General features: G+C 27.8%; 3 protein-coding genes across 3 annotated transcripts; 1 reads left to right on the top strand and 2 right to left on the bottom strand.

Annotated features, from left to right (window-relative positions):
- Positions 1 to 5,551: 5,551 nt before the first annotated feature.
- Positions 5,552 to 6,022, top strand: LOC113870904. Its single transcript, XM_027507447.1, has one exon. It carries the CDS (start codon positions 5,552 to 5,554, stop codon positions 6,020 to 6,022), a length of 471 nt encoding a protein of 156 aa, XP_027363248.1.
- Positions 6,023 to 9,690: 3,668 nt separating this feature from the next.
- On the bottom strand, positions 9,691 to 14,227 carry LOC113872814 (1-(5-phosphoribosyl)-5-[(5-phosphoribosylamino)methylideneamino] imidazole-4-carboxamide isomerase, chloroplastic). The gene is made up of 9 exons (XM_027510646.1): positions 14,114 to 14,227; positions 13,770 to 13,912; positions 13,630 to 13,691; positions 13,021 to 13,231; positions 12,221 to 12,306; positions 11,711 to 11,812; positions 11,281 to 11,414; positions 10,387 to 10,435; positions 9,691 to 10,089 (listed from the first exon to the last, which is right to left on the bottom strand). Exons 2-9 carry the CDS (start codon positions 13,876 to 13,878, stop codon positions 9,913 to 9,915), a joined length of 930 nt encoding a protein of 309 aa, XP_027366447.1. The 5' UTR covers positions 13,879 to 13,912; positions 14,114 to 14,227; the 3' UTR covers positions 9,691 to 9,912.
- Positions 14,228 to 19,172: 4,945 nt separating this feature from the next.
- On the bottom strand, positions 19,173 to 20,178 carry LOC113873095 (protein BIC1). Its single transcript, XM_027511075.1, has 2 exons — positions 19,579 to 20,178; positions 19,173 to 19,265 (listed from the first exon to the last, which is right to left on the bottom strand). Exons 1-2 carry the CDS (start codon positions 20,031 to 20,033, stop codon positions 19,259 to 19,261), a joined length of 462 nt encoding a protein of 153 aa, XP_027366876.1. The 5' UTR covers positions 20,034 to 20,178; the 3' UTR covers positions 19,173 to 19,258.
- Positions 20,179 to 26,182: the final 6,004 nt, after the last annotated feature.

The following is a 26,182-nucleotide window of genomic DNA, read 5'->3' as shown; positions in this document are numbered from 1 at the left end:
TTTTGCTCTCCCTCTTTACGCATTTGACATTTCCAAATAAGATGACAAAGAATCAGTTTTCTAAGTACAATAAATATTTCATGAGCTTAGCAATATTAGCCTATATGTTAAAAATTATATAATATTTTTTATTTAATAATTAAGATAATTTGTAAGAATAAAAAGTACGAGAATTTAAAGGTATTCAATTTTTAATTTTTCTATCTTGTATGTCAATAAATTATCTTAATTATTAAATAAAAAATATTTAATATTTTCATTTACTCTTAAGATAGTAAATGCATACATTTTTATTTAATATTTATTTTATAAAGTATACGAAGAATATGGAAAAATATTTGGTAAAAATCAAAAGTAGAGTATAATTCTAAATTCTTATATCTTACATATTTACAAATCCTTCTAATTATACTAAATGAAGAAATTATTAATTACTACTTTTTATATTATTCTACATGTCTTCTTACTACTTTAATAAGCATTAAATGAAAAAGTGTGTATTTATTATTTTAAATATATATGTAATATTTTGTTTCTTTAGTAATTGAAAAATTAAAATAAATAGTGTAAGAATTTAGAATTATTTCTTACCAATTTTACTTATGTTTAAATATAATTTTTATTTACTAATTTAAAAAATGTAAGACTAGATTCACATGAAAAAGTTTTAGCTTTCCATTTATGTATATTGTTTATATTTAAATACTTTTGAGCTAATTCCACTCTTGTCACTCTTTGTTTTATCCCCCTTTTTTTCGTGTATACCTTTTATATATAAAATTTAAAAACAAATTTTTAAAATAAGGTAATTTAGAAATATATATACAAAAACTAAGTGAAAATGTGTCGCACAAACTAAAGGATGACATGTGTTACACTCTATGTATTGAGCTGAATAATAATGCACCATATATTATATGATGACACATGTCAATGTTTGGTGTATAAAACCTTTTAACTTGCATCACATGGTCAAACTGTGATATTGTGATGATTTTGAGAGAGATTATGATAAATTTAAAATTAATAAATTATATTAAAAATCTTTCAATTAAGAGTGTATTGGTGGAATCAGATTCCAAACTAGTATATTATTTAATGAATTTTCATATTTTTTAAGTCATAAGTTGTTTCCAACTATTAGAGAGATTAAAATCCTAATTTAATTTATTAACATTATTAGTATCATATTTTTAGAGAATTTAATTATCATACAAATTTTTTTAGTCAATTAGACTTTTCAAGTTTCTGAAAATAAATTATTTTTAGATTTTTATTCTTCCTTAGTTGTTGCTCAAGATGATTAATTAGTTTTTTTTTTAGTTTTTTCCCGTTAAATATAAAAAAATTGTGTTCATAATATTAAAATTTTTATATTAAATTGTAATAAATTTATTTATTTTATAATTAAAAATTATTATAATATTTCAAAAATATTTTACAAAATGAGTAAAATATTTTTTTAAAATATTTTTATTAAAAATTCTTTATATAATTTTTGATAAAATATTAAAAATAGTATAAAACATGAATAAAAAGATATTTTTTATTATATTCTTTAATCTACCATTCTAGATAAAAATTTAAACAATGGAGATAAGATAATTCAACAAGATAAATTATATTATATTTTATTGGTTAATCCACCATTAAAGAATGGAAGACAATCTACAGCGAGTTTTTATGAACCTTTGTTAGCCGACCATGGTGGTGGTGATGGTCCCTTCCATCTTCATTCAACGGGTCAAAAAGCCATGTTGAAGCGTATAAGTATGAAAAATAACGTAGCTTTTATGACTTTGAGGGTGAGAAAGGAACAGTGTATCTATAGGTAGTGGAATTCATTATATCCATTTCAGTTCTCTCAGTCCAAATCCATAACCAGAAAAACAAAATAAATGGAATCTTTCTTCTTTGAGAAGGTTTTTTACGTTAAATACAAACAGCAAGAGGCCAAATTTGAGGAGAATCAGTTGATTCACTGCTGCACAAGCTTTTACATATTTAGATTTGCATCTTTTTTTCTTAGGAAAACGTGTGTCTATGCGTAGAGAAAAATATAAAATTTAAAAAAAACAATAATGAATATAATATATTAAAAAATTATTAATATTGTTCAGGTATCCACAATATATATATATATATATATATATATATATAATAAATAAGACCTCATTTGTTTTTCTTATTTATAAATCATGAATTTTATCATTTATCCTGTTAAATTGTATGTTTACATAGAATATATCAAATATATCATTTTTATATAATTTAAAAATTACTTAATATTGAATTGCAATACTTTATTTAAAAAAAAAAACATTGTTTAAAATATAAATATTTACTATTTGATTATGAATATCCAAATACATAATTAATAATAATTGGATTGGTTCATTCCACATTATATTAAAAATTATTAAATAAAAAACATTTAATACTTAGTTAGTGCATATCTAGAAAAATTTTGTTTATAAAAAGATAATCATTTTAAAAAAGCTTTATCATAAAGTTGAAAAATAATTCTTAAAAAAATAAATAAAATACACATTAATACCTGATGCCAATAAACACATGAATACACACATACGAATAATTTAAAAAAAAAAGGCAACAAGAAGCTATAATATTTTAAAAGTAAAAAAGAAATCACAAATATTTACTCATGATCCTTTTGTTCTAAGGTCCAAAAGTTATAAAATTGATTGGTTTTCTATGGGAAACTGATGTCTATTTTTGAAAAAAAAAAAGTTCAAAATATTATGACCATTAGTCTAAATAATCAAAATTAGCATTTATTTTTTTCACCTAAAAGTTGAAAGTGTAATACATATTATCTATTGTAGGAAGTCTAAATTTTGTTCATAAAAATCAAGGTAATATTTTTTGTTCCATAAAATACTATTTTACTTTTGTTTGTTTTATTTGTATCCAATATCAATGTAAGAAGGGAATAGCTAAATGAACAACTACTATAACATTACACAGAAAAAAGGGCAAATGGCAATAACTCTTTATGAGAAAAACTCATAAACATGTAATGTGGTAGGCCAATTATATATAGCGTTAAATTTTGGTTAATTAATTATGATAGTTATCTATGAATTACTGAAAATTAATAATATAATTGACCAAATTAAATTCATCTAACTTATATACATTTAATTTGTGTAATTATTTTTCTTAAAGGGTATGAATTTCTATTGAAATTGGAGCTTTGAAAAACAGCCCTTTATTTGGTTACAAAAATAAATGAGATTTCTCCATCTCCTCACCAATAAATGCAATGATGATTAGTTAAAGTAATATATGTTTAATTTTTTTAATTTAATTTTTTTTTGTGTATAAAAAAGTGAAAGAGTTAACCTTATTATATTGTAATTTTCTTTTACTCAAACATAAACATATATTATGTGCTACATAGATATTTTTCTAGCTAGATTAATGAAAAAATAGAACCTCCTTAAACATGATGGCTAATGTTTTGAAAATGGATCCAATAAAATTGAAAAATGAAGCAATGAAATCATAATACGATTAATTCATTTTTTTTCTTTGTGTAAAAGATATCCTCTTACTGATAGTTAATTAAAATGGACTTTGCCTAATCTAAGTTTTTTTCCATATACATTATTAAAATTTAAAAATGAACCATAATTAATCGAATGATATTCGATCAAAACTATAAGTAGTTTATGATTAAATAAGTTCAGCAACTGATCTGATCTATTTAAAAAATAAATAAAATTGTCTTGCATTCTCCCTACAGTTATTAAAAGTAAAAAAAAAAAAAAAAAAACAAAGAATTAACGCGCACATTTAATATTTTAAGAATTTAAAAAAATATTCTTATAGAGATTAGAATGATTAAAAGTAGGAAGAAGAAAAATTCCTTTTTAATTATACAATAATAATCAAGCTTTGTTCCTCAGCCATTTCAACTAAATAATTCAACCTCCAGAAGTTTCATTGCTTCAATTGTGCATGCGTGTTGACAACATCACCCACCCAGCACTAAGCCCTTCTTTTGTGCCATTTTTCCAAAGTATCTTTGTGCTGCTCTTTATGATCTCACTTGAGTGCCTCTTTTACGAGTTTGAATTAATCTCGAGATCCAATGCACGCCCAAGTTTGATTTCAGGTTCTTCGAACTTACCATGCCTAATCCAATATTGCAACCTTACAATCAAACTTTTAGTTTCAACCTTGTCTATGTCATTTGGGCTCCATTTGCACTCAAGCTAGCTCTATCTTTAACTAATCTCGTACAAAATTTCTCACCTGGACCACACTGTGCCAAAGTATCAATTGACGATCTTAACAAAGGATGACAAGGACGCAAATGCATTTCACTTAATTTATAAATTTCTTATATATGTTCAAGGATATATGCTAAAAAATAATAAATAATATTTTTTCATTAAAAATTATAATATTTAATATTATCAACACATTCAATATATTATACTTTATATATTAATTTTTATTATATGTGAATTGTTTTAGTGCTAAAACAACGAAAGCTTATCTGCATCACCCGCATCATCATTAATTTTAATTCAAACTTCTAATGTTATATGTGGATTTTGTTATTCTTCTGATATGTGTAATGGCATTAACTATTGCTTTCTTTCTTAATTACAAGTTAAAATATCAACTTACACACGTATTAAAAACCAAAAAGAAATGCTAAGATGATTAACTAATATCATAGTAAACTATATATTAATCCTGCTCTCTCTCTCTGAATATCTAGCTTGTAGCAATACTATACGAGAGCTTCCACTGTACAAAGTATTTGTGACGAAATTTTAAACAAAAAATGGCTATACCTTTTCTATATATATATAGCATGCATGTCACAACTTGTCCACCCTTCCCCTTGCATGTTTACCAATGGATCATTTGTTAATTATAGGTATGCCGCACATTATTTATTATAGAGAACAGAATATATATATATATATATATATATATATATATATATATATATATAGCAGATAGTGAATGTGGCACAGGATTCAGTCAACCCACAAGGGACTAGTCAACCACTTGGATCAATGAATGAGCCCAATCCATCCAACGCGATCTTTCGCACGATTTTTCACCGTATGTGGGGACCTGGACCATGCCGTGATAATCCACTTCCTCTGCAACCACAATTCATATTATTATATGATTCAGTGAGTAGACTTTAAGAGTCAACCCACCGTAAAAAGCTTCTTCATCAAGACTAACCTATTAATCTTGTTATTTATATAATTAAAAATTAACATCATTTATAATATAATATATAATTTTTCATTTATTATTCAAGTCATGAGAATTAGACAAAAGGAAAAAAGCTCAATTCACGAGAAATTTGTGAGGGGAACCATCCAGAATAAAAAAGACAAAAGTGGTCTATTGGGTAATATTGGAATTCTGTGAGGGCATTTTCCACAGCCTATTGTTTTAAATACAGCACCATAATTGGCCCATACTCTTCCATTGTCAAGAAGTTCTTACCCTTGAGCTCTACTCTAAATTCTGGAATCACTAAAAGAAAGCCATGGGGAACTGCTTAGTTCTACAAGAAAACATGGTAAGGATCGTGAAAAGTGATGGCAAAGTTCTTGAATACAAAACACCCATCAAAGTCCACCATGTTCTGAAACAATTTTCGGGCCATGCAATATGTGACTCACTACCACTGCAACACCATCTTCATCCCAACACCAGATTGCTTAACGGTCAGTTATACTACCTTGTGCCTCTGCCACGGCCTTCACCAAAAGCTAGCAAGAAGAAAGTGAGTTTTGCTGAACCTGAAGTGCAAGGTGGCGTGATTAGGGTTAAGCTGGTTATTAGCAAGCAAGAGTTGAAGGAAATTCAGGGAAAGGGAGGGATTTCAGTTAATGAGCTATTATCTTTAGTTCAACGTGAAAAAGGGATGGATGTTGTAGATGTGTGTGAAAAATATCACCATCGTTCTCAAGGGTGGAAACCAACGTTGGATACCATACCAGAGTTAACTGCGTGAAAAATGTTAACAACGCACTTTTTTAACACACTTTTGATGGTTAGTATAATTTTTTAAGTCAAAATATATGTTATTTTTAAAAATTATTTTGACTTTTTAAAAAATTAACTGATTAATAAGTTAAATAGTGTATTAACAAAGCGTGTTGTTAATCTTGTTCTATATATATATATATATATATATATGAAGTTTTTGGTACTTTTCAATTTAACTCTCTGGTCTTTGTTTACTTTGTTCTAAAAACAATCATAGTTCTAAACTGTGAAAAATGTTTGATATGCCATTAGAAGTCATCTTTTAGTATTTCTTTACATGTGTTAGCTAGGTGTATTTTTTAAATAGATAAAAAGTAAATAAAAATATATATGATATCGATTTTGAGAAATACAGGTCAAAATTTAATTTAGGATTGTGGTTGCAGTTTCACAACGATTATTAAAATTACAAAACAATACGGATAAACGGAGCTGATGCCGCTGAAAATACGGTTATGAACAATTTTCTTAACGTCATAAATTGGTTCCCTCATTAGATCCAAAGAAAATATGACTGCGCCCAGCAAGTAACAAAGGTCATTAAGAAATATAGCATCGTTGCCATTTTTTAAAAATCAAACATATTTTATTATAACTTTTAATTATGACGAAAGCTATAAAAATTATATAATTATGGATGATGAAATAGACCAGTATCAGTATCTATTACTCATCCTCTATCTTGATTTCATTTTAAATAACCCTTGGCAACTTAATTTCATGCAACAAAAGCAGCTACAAAGACGTTCCACATAATGTGTTTACTCGTTTATGAAGAGTCTAACAGCAATTACATTAACAAAACAAAAATTGATATAACAATGCCTTCAACACATAAATATTATAAAGCATAATATGTTGACTCAAATCGCTAGCTAGTTGTTCCTTTTTGCTTTATTTTGTCTCAGTCAGCTCTGCTGACTCCAATAAAGCTTCACACTAGAGTGAAAATGAAGACCATTAAATATCACATATGAAGGCAGCCTTAACCGTAACATATTGGAGTTAAACACAGTGAATTTCGATATATAGATCATGGAATAGAGAAAGGCGAAAGACAATATTGTTAAAGGAAATACTGGTGAGTGGATAAAGAAAGAGAGGGAGGAGGAGGAACAAAAGTGGAGTGGGAGAGGAGAGTAAGGTGACAAAGGAGATGGAAAAAGGAAAGAAACTACTCTCACCAAAGAAAAAGAAGAACATATCTACAACATGTAAAGGCCTCCATAGGAGAGAGACACCCAACACTAAGGGTGTATTTGGATAAGTACTTGTTTAAACACTTATTTAATATTCTCTTTTAAAATGATTATTTATGTTTTAAATTTATTAAGATAAGTTAAAAATAACTTATTTTAATAAGTTATATAAAAAATTATTAAAATAAATTAAAAATAATTTATAAAATCCATTGTTTTTTCATAATTAGTTTATAAGCTCTTCTAAATATGCTTTAAATTTCGTGGTGTGCACCATGCTTGATCACCTTCTTGCTTCTTTGGGCTTAGGTGGGACTAAAATTTTCACTTAAAATACCATCGCCTCATAAATGAATGGGGTCCTCTACCAGCACAATTTTGGCCCTACAGTAATTCTCTCTCACACCCATCTGGAAATTCTCTCTCTCCCCCTATCCAAATCAACATCTTACCAAAAAAATCTTAATTTTTCCTCTTTTATTTTGTTTAAGTCGCATAGAATGTGAGGAATACAACTGTGATTCATAAAATTTACAAAGCATTTATGTCTTTTCCATTTAACAGTTACAATCACTTGACACTATTTGATTAAAGACAGTAGTGTAAGTAAAAAATATGCAGCTGTATCGAGCATAATTTAAACAGACCTTTGTAGGTGTCATTTTAATTTGTTTAAAGAAAAAAAAAAAGATGGGAACGTTCAATATGCACTGATAAAAGATTTTAAACGCTTAAACCATGGGAAAAATAATCCATAAAATATGATTATAATGGTGTTGTTATAATACAATTTCCCATGATTACTATCACTAGGTACATGTGTTGACATGATAGGTCAACTTATAATAAGGGTCCACATTCGACCAAAGAGGTCTTGGATTTCTATCACATGCATCATGCATATGCATTCCCTTATTGAGCCCCTATTTTTTATTTCTCTGTCTGTTCCTTTCGTTGGTTTTGGTCTGGACCATAACATGCTGACAGCTAGATAACGTAGTTGATAAAAAAAAAAATAGCAGTATGCAGGGAACGCTCTAGGAACTACATATTCCTGGTTTTAAATTGACGGGAAGAATATAGCCAAATTGATTATTTCGACTGGTTGAACTACAAATTAATCGGGTAACTAGTTCAGTTAATCTCAAAGTTTGAGGGAGTAGAATCATTCAACGGGATAAAATCAGTTAGAATTGAGTAAGAACTGATGTAAAAAATCAGTTTAAATAGGTCAACTCATAAATTTTAAAATAAATAAAAATGTATACTTGATATTTATATATAAACTATTGTTATTTAACTATTTATTATAATTTTTATCTTATAAAACAAGTAATATGACATTTAATGCTAATTTAAATTTTCATTTAACTTATTTTTAGTTATTAGTAAATATACTATTTTATGTTAAAAATTTATATTGTATTATTATTAATTCGGTCCCAATTCAATCATAGTTAAACTCATGAATCATCATGAACAAATGTCTTCACCAGTTTAAATTCAACTCTTCCAAAGTTTGAAAATTAAAGGTTAAGACTTTTTTCTTCATTTAATTTGAATTAAAATACTGACTTAATTAAATATTTAGTCTTTACAAAATTGCACAATTTAAAATTAATTTCAATAAATTTTTGTTAAGATAGAATCTTTTATTTTTCAAAAACTATTATTTTTAATTTTTTTAGCTAACATAATCCATTAAAACACTATTAAACATCAACTTTTGATGAATTATATTAGTTAAAAAGACTAAAAACAATAATTCATGAAAAAGTAAATATTATATCCTAACAAATTATACTTAATTAAACCTAAAACATTTTATTAATATAATTAATTTAAAATAAATAGTGAATAGATTCTTAGTTTCTCCTTTTACATGTTTCTTTACTCCTCAGAGACACTGGGAAAATAACCCCCGTGTGATCACTTGGAGTTCATATTTGGTTAGATGGAATGAGAATATCAACGAGTCAAAATAGAATGAAATGTTACCCATTTTATAGTATGATTAAAAATAATGTTTGTTTCAATATATATAAGATCAAAATATTTTAATATTAATATAAGTCTAAAAACTTTTATATTTAATCTAAACTTTTCATTTAATTTTTAATTAATATATTATAATTTATTATTTCACTAATTATTAGATGTAAATTATAAATTCAATAAAAATTTTAAATTAAATATAAATTTTTTTAAACTTACATTAATATAAAAAATTATTATATATATATATAAACTGAATTTTTTCATATTAGTATAAATCTAAAAATTCTTTCACTCAGTTTTAACATTTTCATTTAACTTCCATTTAGTTAATTTTTATACTTTCACCATATGTATATATTGCACACATAAACACAACTTATCAGGATGACATCTTAAAATGATTTTAACGACAACGATACACCAGTCCGTGGGGAAAATATATATGCATTGTCTTACATGTAAATTACAAAGATGCAAATAAGTATAGTGGCAGCTAATAATCACGTCAGAATCACAGGACAAGTTAATGATTAGGGCAAATGCTACAATCATAAAAAGATTGATACAAAACTTACCCGATACATGGTTACACCTAGAAAAACAATTAAACAAATCCTTGCGCGGAAGTCCCCGCCCTAACGAGTCTAAATCATAGTAATTAAACTACAGAGGCCTTTTGCCGGGTATGCCAAGCTACAACCTCTTTATAAGCTAAGTTTCCCCCAAAAATATCCAATGCACTGCCCACAGTAACATCCACACACTCCATTCCGGCCACTTTTATCCTCTCAAGATCAGCCATTACAGTCACACCGCCAGCATAAGTAACAGGAATCTGAAAATCAAAATACATCAACAAGATGCACTCTTCAAATTGTTTTCAAAGAGAAACACAATGGAAATATGATGTAAGACATGATTTTTAACTGTTAGTCATCATTTCAGAGCCAGTCTTTCAACCAATGGAAAGATATTTTATTACATTTGCCACTCCTCATCGGAAATGCACCATACATACCATTTAACCGGGTCCCCCCTCCCCCTCTAAACAATAATCCCTTACTTATTATGACATGCAGGCAATTTGAAAACTTTAATGAAACAGATGAAATAAAAATCAAGGGCTACCAACCGGTGAATGTTTGCCAAGCAAAGCCACAAGCTCTTCATCAATTCCCAACCTACAAGGAGATTTCATTTAGCATCAGATGTAATTTCCAATTCACATGGAGTTGATTTTTTTATTCTGTTATATAAATTCTGTTGATCTTGAACACAGCCATAGATTGCTAGATATATTCTTGAATTAACTACCAGATCCAGAACAGATAGTTTGAAATTTGAAACATACACAAAATACTTTGATTGAAGTACAAATATAATTTTTGTTTAATCAACTGTTCATTTAACAAGACAGCATATCATTAAGGGCATATACGATAATAAATCTACAAGCATTATAATAAATTGACCTTTTCAAATGTACGTTGCTTATTTCATAGTTATTCACTGGTCAAAAACATATTAAAATGATTAATGTAAGTCTGATCCCAAAATAATTTCTTTAAACACAGAATCACGATGGAAGAATGCTTTGTTATCATCAATTAAACTACTCCAATGGCATTCATACAGAATCAAAGTTTGAGCTCAAATTTGATGTGGTCAACAATCCAAATAATACTATTAAAAAGTATTTTATTAGTCCACTCACTCCAGTTCACTTGAGATGACAAAAAATCTAGAAACATTAAAAGTGGAGCCTCTCAGATAAGAAAAATTGGGAATCAAACAAGGATATACATAGAGAATGAGACCTATGCACGAATGGAATGTATTCTAGTAGCAATGACAAAAGCAAGAAACACGCAGAACAAGTTACATACAGAATACTTTCCTTTTTTTTTTTTTGTCAGGATATATTACTAACTATTCTATCAAATATGGATTTCTAACTCTCTTAACTAATTCTAGAACGACAATCTTTGCCCTTATATGCAGTTATCTTAAGACATTAAATACTTACTTCTTCCCTTCAACATCAACACCATGAACCAGAAATTCATCAGCAAAGTTGGCAAGAAATTGCATTACTTCAGCATCAAGAAACACATCACTGAACTTCTGCCATCTATCAGTGACAATAGCATATTTACCATCCTGACCATTGAAAACCATAAGTGCTTAAAATAATCCAACTAAATGATCAAAAAGCACAGAAATGTTAGGACCTTTAGATAAGATCATAGAAGTGCCTTAACTATTACCAGGTTTATCAAATTATCAATGCATGAAACTATTTCTTGATTACTGACTACTTCCCTCCCTCAGATTACATGGAAATGCCCTAGAGTATTTGAATATTTTTAGCCGACTATTAAAATAGTTTGTCTTTCTTCCAGTATAACCTTTTCTTGAACAAATTTACCACCAAATATATAGGTTACTATTAGTACCTTTTTTCTGCAACTGAGATCCAACACAAGCCTCTCTTTTCCAACAATTCGAACAAGTTCCTTTAGCCTTCCAAGATCCATTTGTCCATTATTGAATACATACTGTAAAGACAGAATCAATAAAAAGCAATGTCTAAAATAATTTTACATTAACAATCAAAGGTGTTCTTCAATGGTAAAATCAGTGAGTTGAGTTAACACAAATCACGATTGGAAACCCCCCATGCATGATTTTTTCTTGCCACTTGACAAGCATACAGATCTTTTCTGTGTTTTCATTTTCAAAGCCCAGATTTAAAATAAAATAAGAAACTATACAATAAAATTAAAGGGAAACTGTTCTTCATGATTGCGCATCAAGCCCTCTAAACAATGTGCAAAGGTATTTCAAGGGATTTAAGTAGGAAGCCTCATCTATCTACATTTAGTGAGACATGATTTTCTCAGTGGATATTGGATAAACAATAATGGAATTAAAATATTGAACAACCCAAAGAAGATATAACTTACAGATGTGACAATGACATGGCTTGCTCCTTCCTCAATGTAACTAAAGCAATTGTCAGAATTTATTCCCCCTCCAACTTGCAGACCGCCTAAATTTTACCAGTCCTCCACAGTAAGTTCAGCAGAGGAAAAATCTGTAAGTTTTAAAGATATAATCAACCATAAAGGACAAAGGGAATGCAAAACAATTGTCAGGCACTCTCCATGATATATATAGCATAGACACTTTTAAAGTCCGTACAAAAAGTCTCATATCAGCAAAAAGACATCAATAATCTGCAATTGAACATTAGCCATTAATGTATGTCCTGTGGCTTTTTACTTTTCTAATTTTGGAGTTTAAATCCAATCCACAGTTATACTACGGTGACAGGAAACAAAAGGCACCATATCATTATATAGTTTGTGGCAACTAAATTTTTTATTTATTATTAGTGAAAGCTTTTGTGTTATTTCGATAGTTTACACCCTATAATTAACTGATAGTGCAAAACTTCTAAAGATAGTTAGCATCTGTCTGAAGTAGCTTATTTTAAAGAAATTTCTTTAGCTTCTTGAGAGCACTCTTTGGAAAACCAAAATGATTATTTCCCTAAAATAATCATGTGCCCAAACATGTACTAATTGCCAGAAATTATTTTTTTATATATGGAAATTAGTTGCATTTGTCAACAGCTTAAAATCCACAAAACAGCCCATATATCCTTCACATTGTATCACATTCTAAAATGAATTAGATGTAAACACTAAAGGACAAATGCCAGAAATGAGTGGTGGCAAATAGAATGTCCCAACAACAATACCGGGATAAGCATGCAATGCTTCAAAGGCAGCAGCTTTGCTCAAAGGATCTGCGCCAAGCATAATAACATGACCACCAGTAAGTCCATCTCGTTTGTAAAGTCTGGCATACTCAGCAGCTGACTTATCAGACTCAAAATTGGTCACAGGATCTGACCCATCATCCCCTTTCAAATCTTGAAGGGTGGATCCAACAATTTGCTTCACTTTCCCCTGCAATTAACACACCAACCTCTGCTATAAATGTCACTCCACCACACAAAAATAGCTCCTTTTGCCCTTCAACATGTCATAAATTGGAAAGCACCAGAAACCACAGCAATCTTCATAAAAATATAAGGGGCTATTTGGTTTTTAAAACATTTTTAGTTTTAATTTTCTGTTTTCACATAATCACAAAAATGACATCTAACATTCAATAATTCAATTTATTTTCTGTTTTCAAAAAATTGTACAAGAAAAGCAATAAAAAGTTGTTTTCACTGTTTTTTGTATAAATCTTTGAAAATAATAATCCAAATGAGAACACGGTAACAGTTTTGTAATTAGAAGTAAACTAAAAAACATTTTTTTGAAAACCCAACAGTCCCTGATAATAAGGATTAATTTACCTTGTGTATATCGATGCAGGGGCGGAATTGAACCGCACATTGAATAGAAAGTGAAGATTTTCCTGTGGAATAGAAACAAACATTAGAAAGGGCCAATAAACAAACAGCAGATACATGAGAGAGAGTGAGAGAGAAGTTACTAGAAGGAGAGGAGAGAGGCTTGAATGTAACAAAACCATGCTCATTGGAGCCAAAGATTGTTGATTTTACCAAAACCTGGAAGGAATGAGGCGCACGGAGATTGTGCATTTTCGATGTTCAGAGCATCGATGCAACAGTATAACTACAAAACACACCACACATTGTTTCATTGACGTTGGTAACAATAACAAAATAACATAGCAGAACTGAAAGCAAACACATTGCAAGGGTATTTATTTCTAAACATACACAGAAAATCCCCTAAAAGCTTCAATTGCAGCAAAAATTTGCAATCTAAGAAAGATCATGGATTGTGTTGAGTTTAGATTGAGAGATTCAATACCTAAAAGACACTCCCAGAAGAGGAGCGAGGTCAGCTACCTTCATCCACACAGTCACGGAGCGAGATGTCGCAAAATCCCGCAGAAACAAACGCTGCCCTAAATCTCGCACGAGTAAGGACTAAAAACACAAAAATTAAAAATATATATTTCACTTTATTTTAATTTTGGATTTATATTTATAATTTTATTTTTAATATATTGTCCATATAAAAATTTTATATTATTAATTAATTAGAATACATCATAAATATAATTTTTAAATTACTTATTATTAAAGTCAATCATTCTTGTGTATATGAAAATTTGTATTTAAATAATAACATAACGTTTACATTTTTAACATTTTTCAATTAAATTATATTTTTATAAAATATTTGATTTGTTTAAAAATAACTATATTTTTAAAATTTATTTTTATTTTTAAAATTAACTATATTTTTGTTAACTTTTTATTTCTTTTAAATTAATTTTAAATTTTGATAGACTATATCAAATTGAAAATGTATTTTTAGATAAACTATATTTTGAAATTCTTATAGTTTTAATTAAACTTAATTTGAATTTTATATCCCAAACTTAGACAATTCAAAAGTTTCTTTTGTAGAATATTTATTTTACAATGCTCAATTCAAAACAATTGTTATGTAATTGATAAGAAAATAATTTGAGTAATATGAAAATTTTATTTCATGGAATGTTCATGGTGCGGTTATCTGTGGTGATAGGAGGTATGCTAAAAATATTATACATTCCTTTTATCCTCAAACTAAAACTTTTTTATTACAAGAGTATTACAAGTATATGTGTATTTCTATTTATGCTAACTCGCTATATACATATGGAGACATTACTGAGATTATGTAAACTATCCAATTCTACTACTTGCTTTCGATATTTTTGTTTTAAGGAAGATTTTCTCCACCATCTTAGAAACTATCCCCATGTCAAGGAAGTATAGCTAAGGTTGCATTTTGAGAAACAACGTCATTTCTTTGGTAGTAATGTAAGTTTTTGTTGTTTGGAGGTGTATCTTTTCAACAAGAAATTTTCCTTTTAGCAAACTTTTCAAAGAAAAAATTAGTTGATCTAATAAATTTTGTATAAAATTCACCTACTATATGAAATCAATATTTATCTTCTTGATGAAGGTGGTAGAAAAATGTTATATATTATTAATGTTTGAAAACTTTTTATAAATAACATTATTAAACTTAACATGGATAGCGATTTTGCTCCACACATCGGTCACATGAGCTCATGAGGAATTTTTAAATATTCTAATTAGGATTAACTTTTGAGATTCAATAGTTTTGATGGATATAATAACTCAACTTTAGCTAATATTCTCACTATGTTTAAGAGATTGTAGATATGATTAATTTATAATTTTAATTTGGTCTTGGAATGTGAAGATCTTGTTTACTCACCGTGAAGCCAATCGAATTGTGGATAAGTTAGCAAATAATAATTCTATTCAAGATGGTTTTATGGACATATTACATGACCTATAAGATGATATTAAATATTTTTTATGTATAGATAATCTCTATTATGTGCCCTTGTAGTCTCGTTTTATTTCTTTTCCAATTAATAAAAAAAAACAATAATTTGCAGTTCATGGCCATAAAGGAAGTAATTTTATTTAAGGTAAAAATTGTATTTTCAACCAACAAAGATAGAATTAATTTTTGTAGAAACGGGACTTATTAATGCAATTTAACATATTTTAATTTTTAAAATAATATATGATAAATACAGTTTAGATAAATTTTTATAAAAAAATAATATAAAAAATAAAAAATATAAATTAAAAACAACTTATCATTAAATAAGTTAAATGAAAAAACATTTTAAAAATAAAAATATATTATATTTAATTTATTAGAAATTTATTTATATATTAATTTCTTATTTTATAATTTTTTAAAAAAATATTTACCCAAACTAAATCATAATCATTAATCATGTAAGTAAAATCTAAAGTTTTAAACAAGAATTCAAACTAAAGGTTTATTTGCACAATAATATTTAGTAACAATTCTTTAACTACACCAATAAAATTTTGCATTTATAGAAAATAGATCATTTAATTTTAACTACAAATTACCTATAATTTAATAAAAAAAATACCTATAATCAAACATTACCTATACTATGGATTTATTTTAAATTATCAAATTTATTTAATTAAATTCAATATATTAAACATTAATTAACTGAATTATGTGAACACAATGTAAGTGTCTAGCAACACAATGGTTTACACAAATAAAGATGGATATTTAAATTATATCTCCTTTTTATATTGTGTTTAAATTTATTTTTTTTAAATAAAAGAACTTTTAAGAATCCTTTTCTCAATAAATCACATAGCTTTTTTTACAATTAAACATTTAACTTATCTTTTTGTCATTTTTAATTTAATTTAATTTGAAATTTTAATATATTACATAGATTAATGATTTATTAGAAAAATTATAATTTAAATTTATTATAATCTTAAACAAACTTAATTTAAAAGACAATGTGTATTGATTCTAATAAATTTTAACGTGGGACTCCGCCGCAAATTTATCATTCCTTTTAATTTTTTTACTAAAGAATAATACTTTATAAAAAAAATGTGAGATTTTTTTTTTTAAGTTAAAGCATTTTTCATTTGAAATAATCTTATTTGACTGTTTGAGCCGATAGTATAACTAAGATTTGAATTCAAGAACATGAGTTAAGTTAGAACTTCTTTTTCACTCATTTTTGTTATTTAATTTTCTTTTATTTTAATTTGAATAAAACATCAAGATTATCTAATCCGTAAATATAAAAGTCAAAATTATTTTACATTCTTCAATAATTTTAATTAAACAATTTCTAACAAAGTTCTTATCATTTATTTTATATCTCTAAATTTATTAATCAATAAATTTTATTAAAAATTATGATACACTATTTTATTAATATATGTATTAAAATTTAATATTTAAAAATTAAAATATAATTTTTTAAGCATTTAGACCTTAGTTGAGTCATTGACTTCGTGTTTATTGTTTGAACTTTTTAGTCCTTTGAATAGTTAAAAAATTAAAATATGATTAAAATTATAATAATTTTTATTTAATTTATCTAAAAATGAAACATTTTAAATTTAATATAATGAATTAAGATTTAAAATTTAAATATAATAAGATTTTCATAAAAAATCATAATAAAATTAAAAATATATAACTAAATATTCAATTCTAAAGAAATCGCATGATTTAATAAAGATGAAAGTAGCTCTTAAACCCTATCACAAAAATAAAAACTTAAATCTTTAAAAATATATATTTCAAGACTAAAATGCCAATGGTTAGCCTATAACTCTTGCAACTAAAACATTATCAAACTCGCGGTCACTCTTGAAACAACCTCTATTTTCGTTATAATATATAGTTTAGAAAGTTCAATACCTATAATTATTTTTTAATTATTATTTTAGAAGAGTTAAATTCAATATGTTTCCATAGTAATATATATTTTAAGTTTTTGCGAAAGGTTCACATAGCCTCCATGACAAATTAAAGATACCGCATAAGTAATTAAAATGGGTCATATGCAACTTTTTTCCATTCACATCTTCAAAATCTATTAATAAATTAATTGAGTTTGAATTTTTTATGTTAGTTAATAATATATAAATATTATACTATGAAAAAAATGAAACTTATTTAAATAACTATTTCATTTTTTCCTCTTATAAAATAACTAAAATTTACTGCAGAATACCCTTTCAAATCAATGTAACTTTCTTTTAGTAACCAAACTTATATTAACCAAAAATTTTTAGAGACTGAAAAATTATTTACTCATGCAATTACAATACTCAACTAATTATTTATATATTGTGAATCTTGGGTGAAGTCAAGCTAAGTGAAGTACTTGAAGGTTTAAATTTGTCGGTATGTGTTGAATGAGATTATTTTTTTAAAAAAAAAGTTTTAAAATATTTTTTTTTGTTTGAAAATTTTAGAAAAATTGACTTATAATTTTAAAAATATTTAGAATAAGCAATATTTTAGAATTTATGATTAAAAATTATCAACTTATTTTTTAGTTACCTTTTTTTTTCCATTTTATTATTCATAATTTATTATTTTAAATATAAAATTATTTATTACATGTAGCTTCAATTTTTGTATATATTTTTACCTTAAAAAATGGATTATTTTAAAATTATTTTTTTATCTAACGTATTCAAATAGAAAATTTATGTCTGATAATCAATTATCACAATAGTTAATTATACTCATAATCAACTATTAAAATAACTATTTTTCAACTCATTGTGACACAGTTTTGTTTTATTAACTTAAGAGGTATTTCATAAATTAAACATAATTGGGACTTGTAGCTTCTTTAGGAGAGAATATATATAAGTTGCTTCAGGTAGCTTTGAATTTATTGGAAGGTAGATGTTGATATTTTTTAATTCTTAAATAATTTACATTCACACAAAGTAACTGTGAAATTTTTTAAATTATTTAACATATTTTAACTAAGTAAACAAAAAATTTTGTCTAATAGTTTTAATTCAATCGACTGGTTTGTAAGATAAAAAAATTTAACCATAAGTCTTCAGATTATTATACAGATCAGAGCTTTGAAAATTAGTCAAACTTTTAATATTTGACAAACAACCCATTTATCTGGTTTCAATAATAATAAAGTTATTCAATTGAAGTCGGTTAAACTTGTTTAAAACTACTTACTCTTGGGTTAAATCTTTTATTTTGATTGTGGATTTCTAAATTCGTCGCAATTTGGTTGAAACTGACCATTCACTGGATGGTAAGAAGCCTGAATAGGGAAATTATCTGTCAAGGTGAGAAGGTTGAAGTTTAAACATCTCTTTGCATACGAAGCTTAATTTTTTGTCCCAAAGAGATGTAATTTATGCATAGACTACAAGTAACACGAGAAATCTTACGGTCAAAGTGGAAAAAGTATGCTTATTATTGTTATGACATGAAAAACTTATCAGTCTAATAGTTAAATATGTTAATCAAACGTGAGCAGATGTTACCAAAGATGCATACAATAACCATTAAAAAAAAAAGACAAGTATAGGTGAATTTAACTGCAGAAATGATAGCTTGACGCCCCCATCTTTAAGGCCTAGAGTAGATGATAGAAGAACAAGATAAAAAAAAAATGTTAAATAAGATAAATAATGTAATATAAAATAAAATAAAGTGAGAGAACAATGTGGCTTTGTACACTAATCTAATTAAAATTCCAGATTTCGGAAGTCGTTTAAAACTTTATTTTTGTAGTGAACCAACAGCTTCCAAAATCAAATTCTTAGAGAAGATGTATACATATCCAAAACAAAAAGGATATAATATAAACATTAGGATTAAGAAAAGATCCATAATCAACAACATGTGGTTGTGACTGAACCGAATCACAAGTATGAAAAAATCAACACCTGTTTTCGATTCTTAATCCACCAGCGGTGGTTCTTCTACCCTCTTCAACCAAAGCAGCTCGAGCCATAACAATTCTGCTAGGAACCAAAGCAGCATCAAATGCAGTGCAATCAATCCAATCCTTCAAGAACTCCTCTTGTCCCCACATATCAGGAATCCAAACCCTCCCAGCAACTTCAATTCTATGCCTCTTCAATCTTTCTCTTCCACTATCTTCTGCCTCCCCACTTCCCTCTTTAACAACATCCAATGCAAAATCCACCTTGTTATGGACTTTCGAAGCAGATGGGGTGTGTCTAAGTGTGTTTTTTTCTTGCTCTTGCCCCATTCTTTTGTGTTTGGGTTGGTGGGGTTTCTTCAATTTCAATGGTTGATGAGGGGGAACAATATGGTCACCAGATTCAGCCATAGAGTGTTGTTGATGATGAGCCATTGAAGGGGTTCTGTCTTTCATGAAAAAAAATGGGGAAAATAGAAGAGTGTGCTGTGGCTGTTTTGGTGATTCTGTGTGCTGTGTTGTTCTTTCTCAATTGCAATCTTTTTCTGTGGAAAGAAGATTTGGAGAGTGGTGTTAATTGGGTGGGTGAATTAAAAAAGAATGGGTGGGAAATTAGTTCACACGTCACCCACTAGGAAACTCTACCTTTGTATGGTAAGTGACAAAGGTACGTGTCTTGTTTGATGAGGGATTCTAATAATGTGTGGCTTAGTAGTTAGTTCCTAATTCAAAAGTACAGAAAATAACCAATGGGAATAATTTAGAAATAAAGTAAAATAAAGTGTATGATGGAAGACTGATGGAAGAGAGTGGAAGGGGGTGAGCGACTCCTAGGATGGATTTTTTGAGGGATTGTGAGGTTGCTGTTGATCTACTACAGAGTATACTGTTCTTGGTTTCCAATTCAATCAATGAGGATGCAGGATTTGATTTTTGGTAGGGCAAGATTACTATTATTATGTTCAACTTAATATTGAAGAATATTAATACTTTATATGTCACCTGTTCTACCAAAAAGAGATATTTTTTTCATCCTATATTAGTACTCTTCGTGAGGAGTGATATTATTATTAAATTCGAATTTAACTAGCTAAATAATAGTCTTAATAACATGCCAAATCATTTAAGTTTAAGAATAGATGTTGTTCTTGCTAAGGAAACACTTATTTTCAAGTCTCTGATATGTAGTGATGACGTCCTTCTGACTGTTGCTGACGTGGGAAAGGTACCTGCAAGAGGCTCTCCAATACTGAAGTGAGGATTCAGTTTCCTTTTTCTATACGTAGGACCGAATAGTTCCCTATCTAGTACAGATGTGATTAACAGTATATTTGAATTCATATTTAAATTGTTATAAATTTACTTCTACGATGTTTGTTATCTGTTATAAAATATGCACTATTAAAAAGTCTGTTTATACAGACAGATTTACAGACGGATTTTTAGAGCATTACAGACGGTTTTTTCCATTACAGACAGATATAAACCGTCTGTAATATCCTCGTCGGTAAAGAATTACAGACGGATGTAAGTTACAGACGGAAAAATTCGTCTGTAATCCGTCGATGATATATTTTACTATTATTGATATTTTTTTGTTTATATAGATAGTTATTTCCTGCTGTTCTTGATTATCACAATTTATAAACAAAATAGAAACTATAGATTCGGCATCTAAACATTCCAAAATGATTTATAAAATATAAAATTTAAATGTTATTATAAAGGAAGACAAAAAAAATCTAAATAAATACATTTAAAAATAAAATACAAGTCTTCATCAGGAATAATCTGTATGGTCATAATCCGAAGGAGCATCATCATCAATAGAAGAGGAGTCAGTAGAGGAATGATGCATAGAGGTGAAAATTGGTGGTGCTGGAGCTAGTGGAGGAGGAGGAAGAGGTGTTGAGCTGCTTGCTCTCATGAGCTCAAAATAAGCATGCATCTGCTGCATTTGCATATGCTGTTGCATCATCTGCTGTTGGACCTCCCTTTGCATTCTCGACGCCACCTTCTTCTCTATCTTCTTCTCCATTTTCTTTGCCTACTTCTTCTTCCATGCACTTTCTTTGCTCTTCCACATCTCCTCATTCTGCTTCTAGAGTTCTTCATTGAGGGCATGGACCTGAGTGCGGACCATGTCCTCCACATCCTCAGGTGCAAGAGAAGGGGCATCTCCAGTGACAGATGTAGGGGACATGGAGTCTGCAAAGCGGCCCCATGCCATAAATGCGACCTTTATAAAGACCACCCACTGTCTGTGACCACATAGCATCCTCATCTACTGACTCTGGATTCTGAGAAGATGCTTCCTCAAGCCTTTGAATATAGTCATCCTACAGTTCAGTTCAGATAATTAGATATTAGTTTGGAGAACTATTTAATAAGTCGCTAATAATAACATATATTATCAAGAACTATGACTTACATACGTGGCCTGAGATCGTGTATCAACCCACAGGTTTTTGTCCTGCCTGCGAGTGTGTGTCTCCTTAAACAACTCTCCAGTAGTAGGTGGCCTCTTCAACGACTTCTCCTGCAATTGGAAATAAATTATAATCTCAAATATGAAATTATAGATAGAGTAAACTGAATTTTAAAATCACATACCAAGTTCGCCTTAGTGCCAGCCAAAGTCGTAGACCCACCAGTATGCAGTGACCCCCCTTTATTAGATGCCCTGTTTGTCTTGTTCTTTACACAGAGATTTTTAAACTCATTCGTACTCCAATACTCCTGCAAGGCATGAAGAAAGTTGGGTGCTATCCAATCAGCAGTAGAAGGGTCCTAGCGAGCCTCAGTGTACATCTGTCTTAGTCGCTTTGCAGTGCGACTCTTCCAGGCCTTGAAAATCATCTTTTCGTCCTAGGGGGAATGGAAAAGTTGCTCTACAGAAACACAATTTCATTAGAAGAGGTAAAAATAGTTATATGTAATTACACTTAGTTAAAATTAGTACACTATTATTACCTTCCAATCTTTGAACCATTCCATCTTTGTATCATTTGGCACCTTTGCAAAACTTCTGTAAAGCGCATCAAACATCTTCTGTAAGGCACACACCCATCCCATAAAGGCTTATTTGCTGCTTCTAAAACATTATAAAACTTTGCAGCCTCTCTATTAGGTTCTTGTTCAGCTTCAAAATCATGAAAAATTCCAAATTGAGGACCAACAGCATCATAAACCATTTCTTGATAACGACTATTGCTTTCTTCCCAACTTACATTACCTACATGACCACCTGATTGTAATATATTTGAATTACCTACTTGATTTTCTAAATTAACTTCTTCCCCATGCTCAGTCCATATCCAATAATCATGTTTAAATCCAAACTTATACAAATCATATTTAATTGAATCAATATCCAAAAATTTTCTACACTTGCACTTAGAACATGGACACCTAACGACCTGATTGGTGCTGAATTGCTGCGAATTACAACAGACGCGTATAAATTCCTCTACACCCTCAAAGAATTCAGGTTTTATTCCCCCCGACTTGGGTGCAACCTATCATACATCCACTGACGATTTCTGAGATACATCTTCCTCAAGAACTATATAAACCTAATACAAATATACAATGTGGTATCAACCTTCTAAAATACATTACAGAAATTTTTAATATAAATTTTGGCAGAATATCCCCTAATGCATGTTAATTTCCTTACTTTTGTTTACCATTTTTTTACAAAAATGAAAATTTCACCTAAAATCAACTAATAAATTATATAACAATAAATTATTCGATACATCAAACATAAACACATCACAATCCTAAACTGTTCTACAGCACATCTCCTTGTAACTCCACAACATGCATATTCTACAAACTCCACAAACACAAACACTCCCACAACACACAATAATCAGGTTCGGAGAAGGACCTCTACACTCTTCCCTCCCCCCAGTCATACAATCTCTAATCCTACAACTCTATCTTAGAAATTTTAAGTCTCTAAAAAACATAAAAAATTAAAAAACTAAACCGATTAAAAGTTAGAGTATCGTACCAGGAATACAATGATGCAAAAAAAACTTTCAAATGGTTGCTCCAATCACTCGCAATGGCCAAAACACTGAGCTCCTAGAGAGAGAGGGGGGGGAGCGAGAGAGAGAGAGGGTTCTGATAATGGGGGAGGGGAAGAGGAGACGCGATTTTTATGGGTTTCAATCATTACATACGGAAAAATTCGTCTGTAATGGGTTTAATGAAACGGTGCGTTTCAGGTGGCAAATTACAAACGGATTTTTTTGTCTGTAATTTGCCACCTGAAAGGTCGGTTAAAACCGCCATATTTACAGACGGAAAAATTCGTCTGTAATTTTCCGCTATAATATTTCCTCCTATTTTCAAATTACAGACGGAAAAATCTGTCTGTAATTGCTGTCTATAACGTTTGGCGCCAAAAGGCGGGCTAAATACAGACAGATTTTATAGACGGATTAAAATCCGTCTTTTAATCCATCTGTAATACGGACGGATTTACAGACGGATGTTTCAAAAAAAAAAAAATTTCACAAATCCGTCTGTAAAGCCGTCTGTAAAATATGTCTGTATTAAGCACTTTTCTAGTAGTGATAATTCAAAGTTCAAGAAAAATGATAAACAAATTTTTAGATGACATAAAAAGGTTGATAATTTAATTATTTTTTTAATAAATAGTTTAATCCTGTTTTAATTGTATATTATATATGTGTATCAATAGAAGTTGGTTCACAACATACTTTATTTTTCCTTAAGTAAAATATCATATTCAAACTTTGAAAATAAAAAAATAATACAGTACATTTATTGTGTTTATGATAATAATACGTTAAAATTTTATATCACTCATATCACATAATTTAATGAGAATTGAAAAGGTAACAAAAATATTTTCTCTTGATATAAAAACATTGAAATACTTTTAAAGACCATATGTTGAAGAGAATTATTTACTATTTGATTTTATTTATTTTGAATTTTTTATCTTTTTAAAATGAAAATTTGGGTCAAATATTAAAAAAAATACATGATAATTTTTTTACTTAAAAAAATTTGAAAAAGGTATCTTTTAAATTGAGTTAATTTTAGGAACTTTTGCCTTGTTTTTTATACTTTATTTCAAAACTGAAAATAAAAAAAAAAACGCATTATTAAAAAATAATTAAGTTAAAAGTATATTTGATCCTTAAACATTATAATATTTATTTTAATTATTACACTATTTACACCATTAATAAAATATTTGATCCTCAAATGAAAAATAATAAGAATTTAAAGTTAACCTAAAAGGCTGAAATAATAAATACCTAAAAGCATACTTTTCTCTAAAATAATTTAAAAAACTAATATTTTTTCGTGCACCACATAGATATTATTAAATGATTTTGTTAAAAATAAAAAAATATAGTATATTATATTTTTATTTAATATATTTTATAATTTTTTAAAATATAAATACTATAATTATTAATATTAAGTATACTATTGTATTAAGTAAAATTAAAAATATTATAAAAGCAAAAATTTAAAGTAATATCGAATTAATATTATATATATATATATATATATATATATATATAACCGCATGATAAAAAAATCTAATCCTTACAAATTCTCTTATTTTCAGAATACATGTTTAAAAATATTCTTACAAATAATCTTATTCAATACTTAATATTCACAAATTATATAAAAAATGGTATATACAATTATATAAATTTGTCTTTTATGTATGTATGTTACATTCTAATTTTATCATATAATTTTAATTTAATAAATTATCTTCATGCCTTTCAATAACAACTGTAAGTTAAAAATTACTTTTTCAATTTTAAACTTAGTAAATTTGTCATGTTTATTTTTTTTTTATTTTTTTTTGTTTTGGAACATAGCTGTAGAGTATATTTAAAAAGTCATTTTAGTTAGTTTATAATTTATTTGATTATTTTATAAGCTTATTTTACCAAATTAGTATATAACTTGTCATATTCTCTTGAAATTCTATTGTTATATCTTATAAATTTCTTTAAACTTTTACTATTTTTTAAGCTTTTAAAATCAATTATATCTCAATCCATCACAAATCCTAAATGATAGACTAAAAAAACAATAATTTAAAAGTTTTAAATAAAAAATAATAACAGGACCAAATTTATTTCAATCTAAAAACAAAAAGAAGTTATTTAATTTGAAAAATAAATAAAGGACAAAAATCATATATTAATAAATAAAAAATACAATTAAACTAAATATTAAGATACAAGAGAGTAAATGTCAATTAACAAAAACAAACAAATCATAGTAGTAATAAGTAAGGATTTAAAGCACAATTATCTCAATAATTAGATAGCAAAAATATATTTTAATAAGTAATACCAAAAATTCATAACATTGTCCAATATAGTATTAGAAGTTATAAATAATAAGAAAGTAATTCTCTTCTCAATTATACTAATCAAACATGGATGATACTAACCCCACGCAAAATATCTCTCAGAAGAAACATTAAACAAGTAATACATTATTTATAAAGACAAAAAAAACAAGTAGTTGCGGCTCATATAGTCAAGATTGATCACCAAAATCAAGAAGTAGAAAATTTTCTCCCA

This window comes from Abrus precatorius, unplaced genomic scaffold (assembly GCF_003935025.1).
Source record: "Abrus precatorius isolate BTA unplaced genomic scaffold, Abrus_2018 Scaffold7, whole genome shotgun sequence".
Taxonomy (NCBI): Eukaryota; Viridiplantae; Streptophyta; class Magnoliopsida; order Fabales; family Fabaceae; genus Abrus; species Abrus precatorius.
This window is presented reverse-complemented; position numbering and strand designations above follow the sequence as displayed.

Bases quoted from the DNA above. Each gene is read 5' to 3' on its own strand.
- LOC113870904 (XM_027507447.1), top strand. From the start codon at position 5,552: ATGGGGAACTGCTTAGTTCTACAAGAAAACATGGTAAGGATCGTGAAA.
- LOC113872814 (XM_027510646.1), bottom strand. From the start codon at position 13,878: ATGCACAATCTCCGTGCGCCTCATTCCTTCCAGGTTTTGGTAAAATCA. The intron at 13,232-13,629 runs GTAAATTAATCC...TGTTAATTGCAG, and splicing joins CCTGCATCGATATACACAAG to GGGAAAGTGAAGCAAATTGT. The intron at 11,415-11,710 runs GTACTAATAGTA...TTCAATGGTCAG, and splicing joins ATCTCAGTTGCAGAAAAAAG to GATGGTAAATATGCTATTGT.
- LOC113873095 (XM_027511075.1), bottom strand. From the start codon at position 20,033: ATGAAAGACAGAACCCCTTCAATGGCTCATCATCAACAACACTCTATG.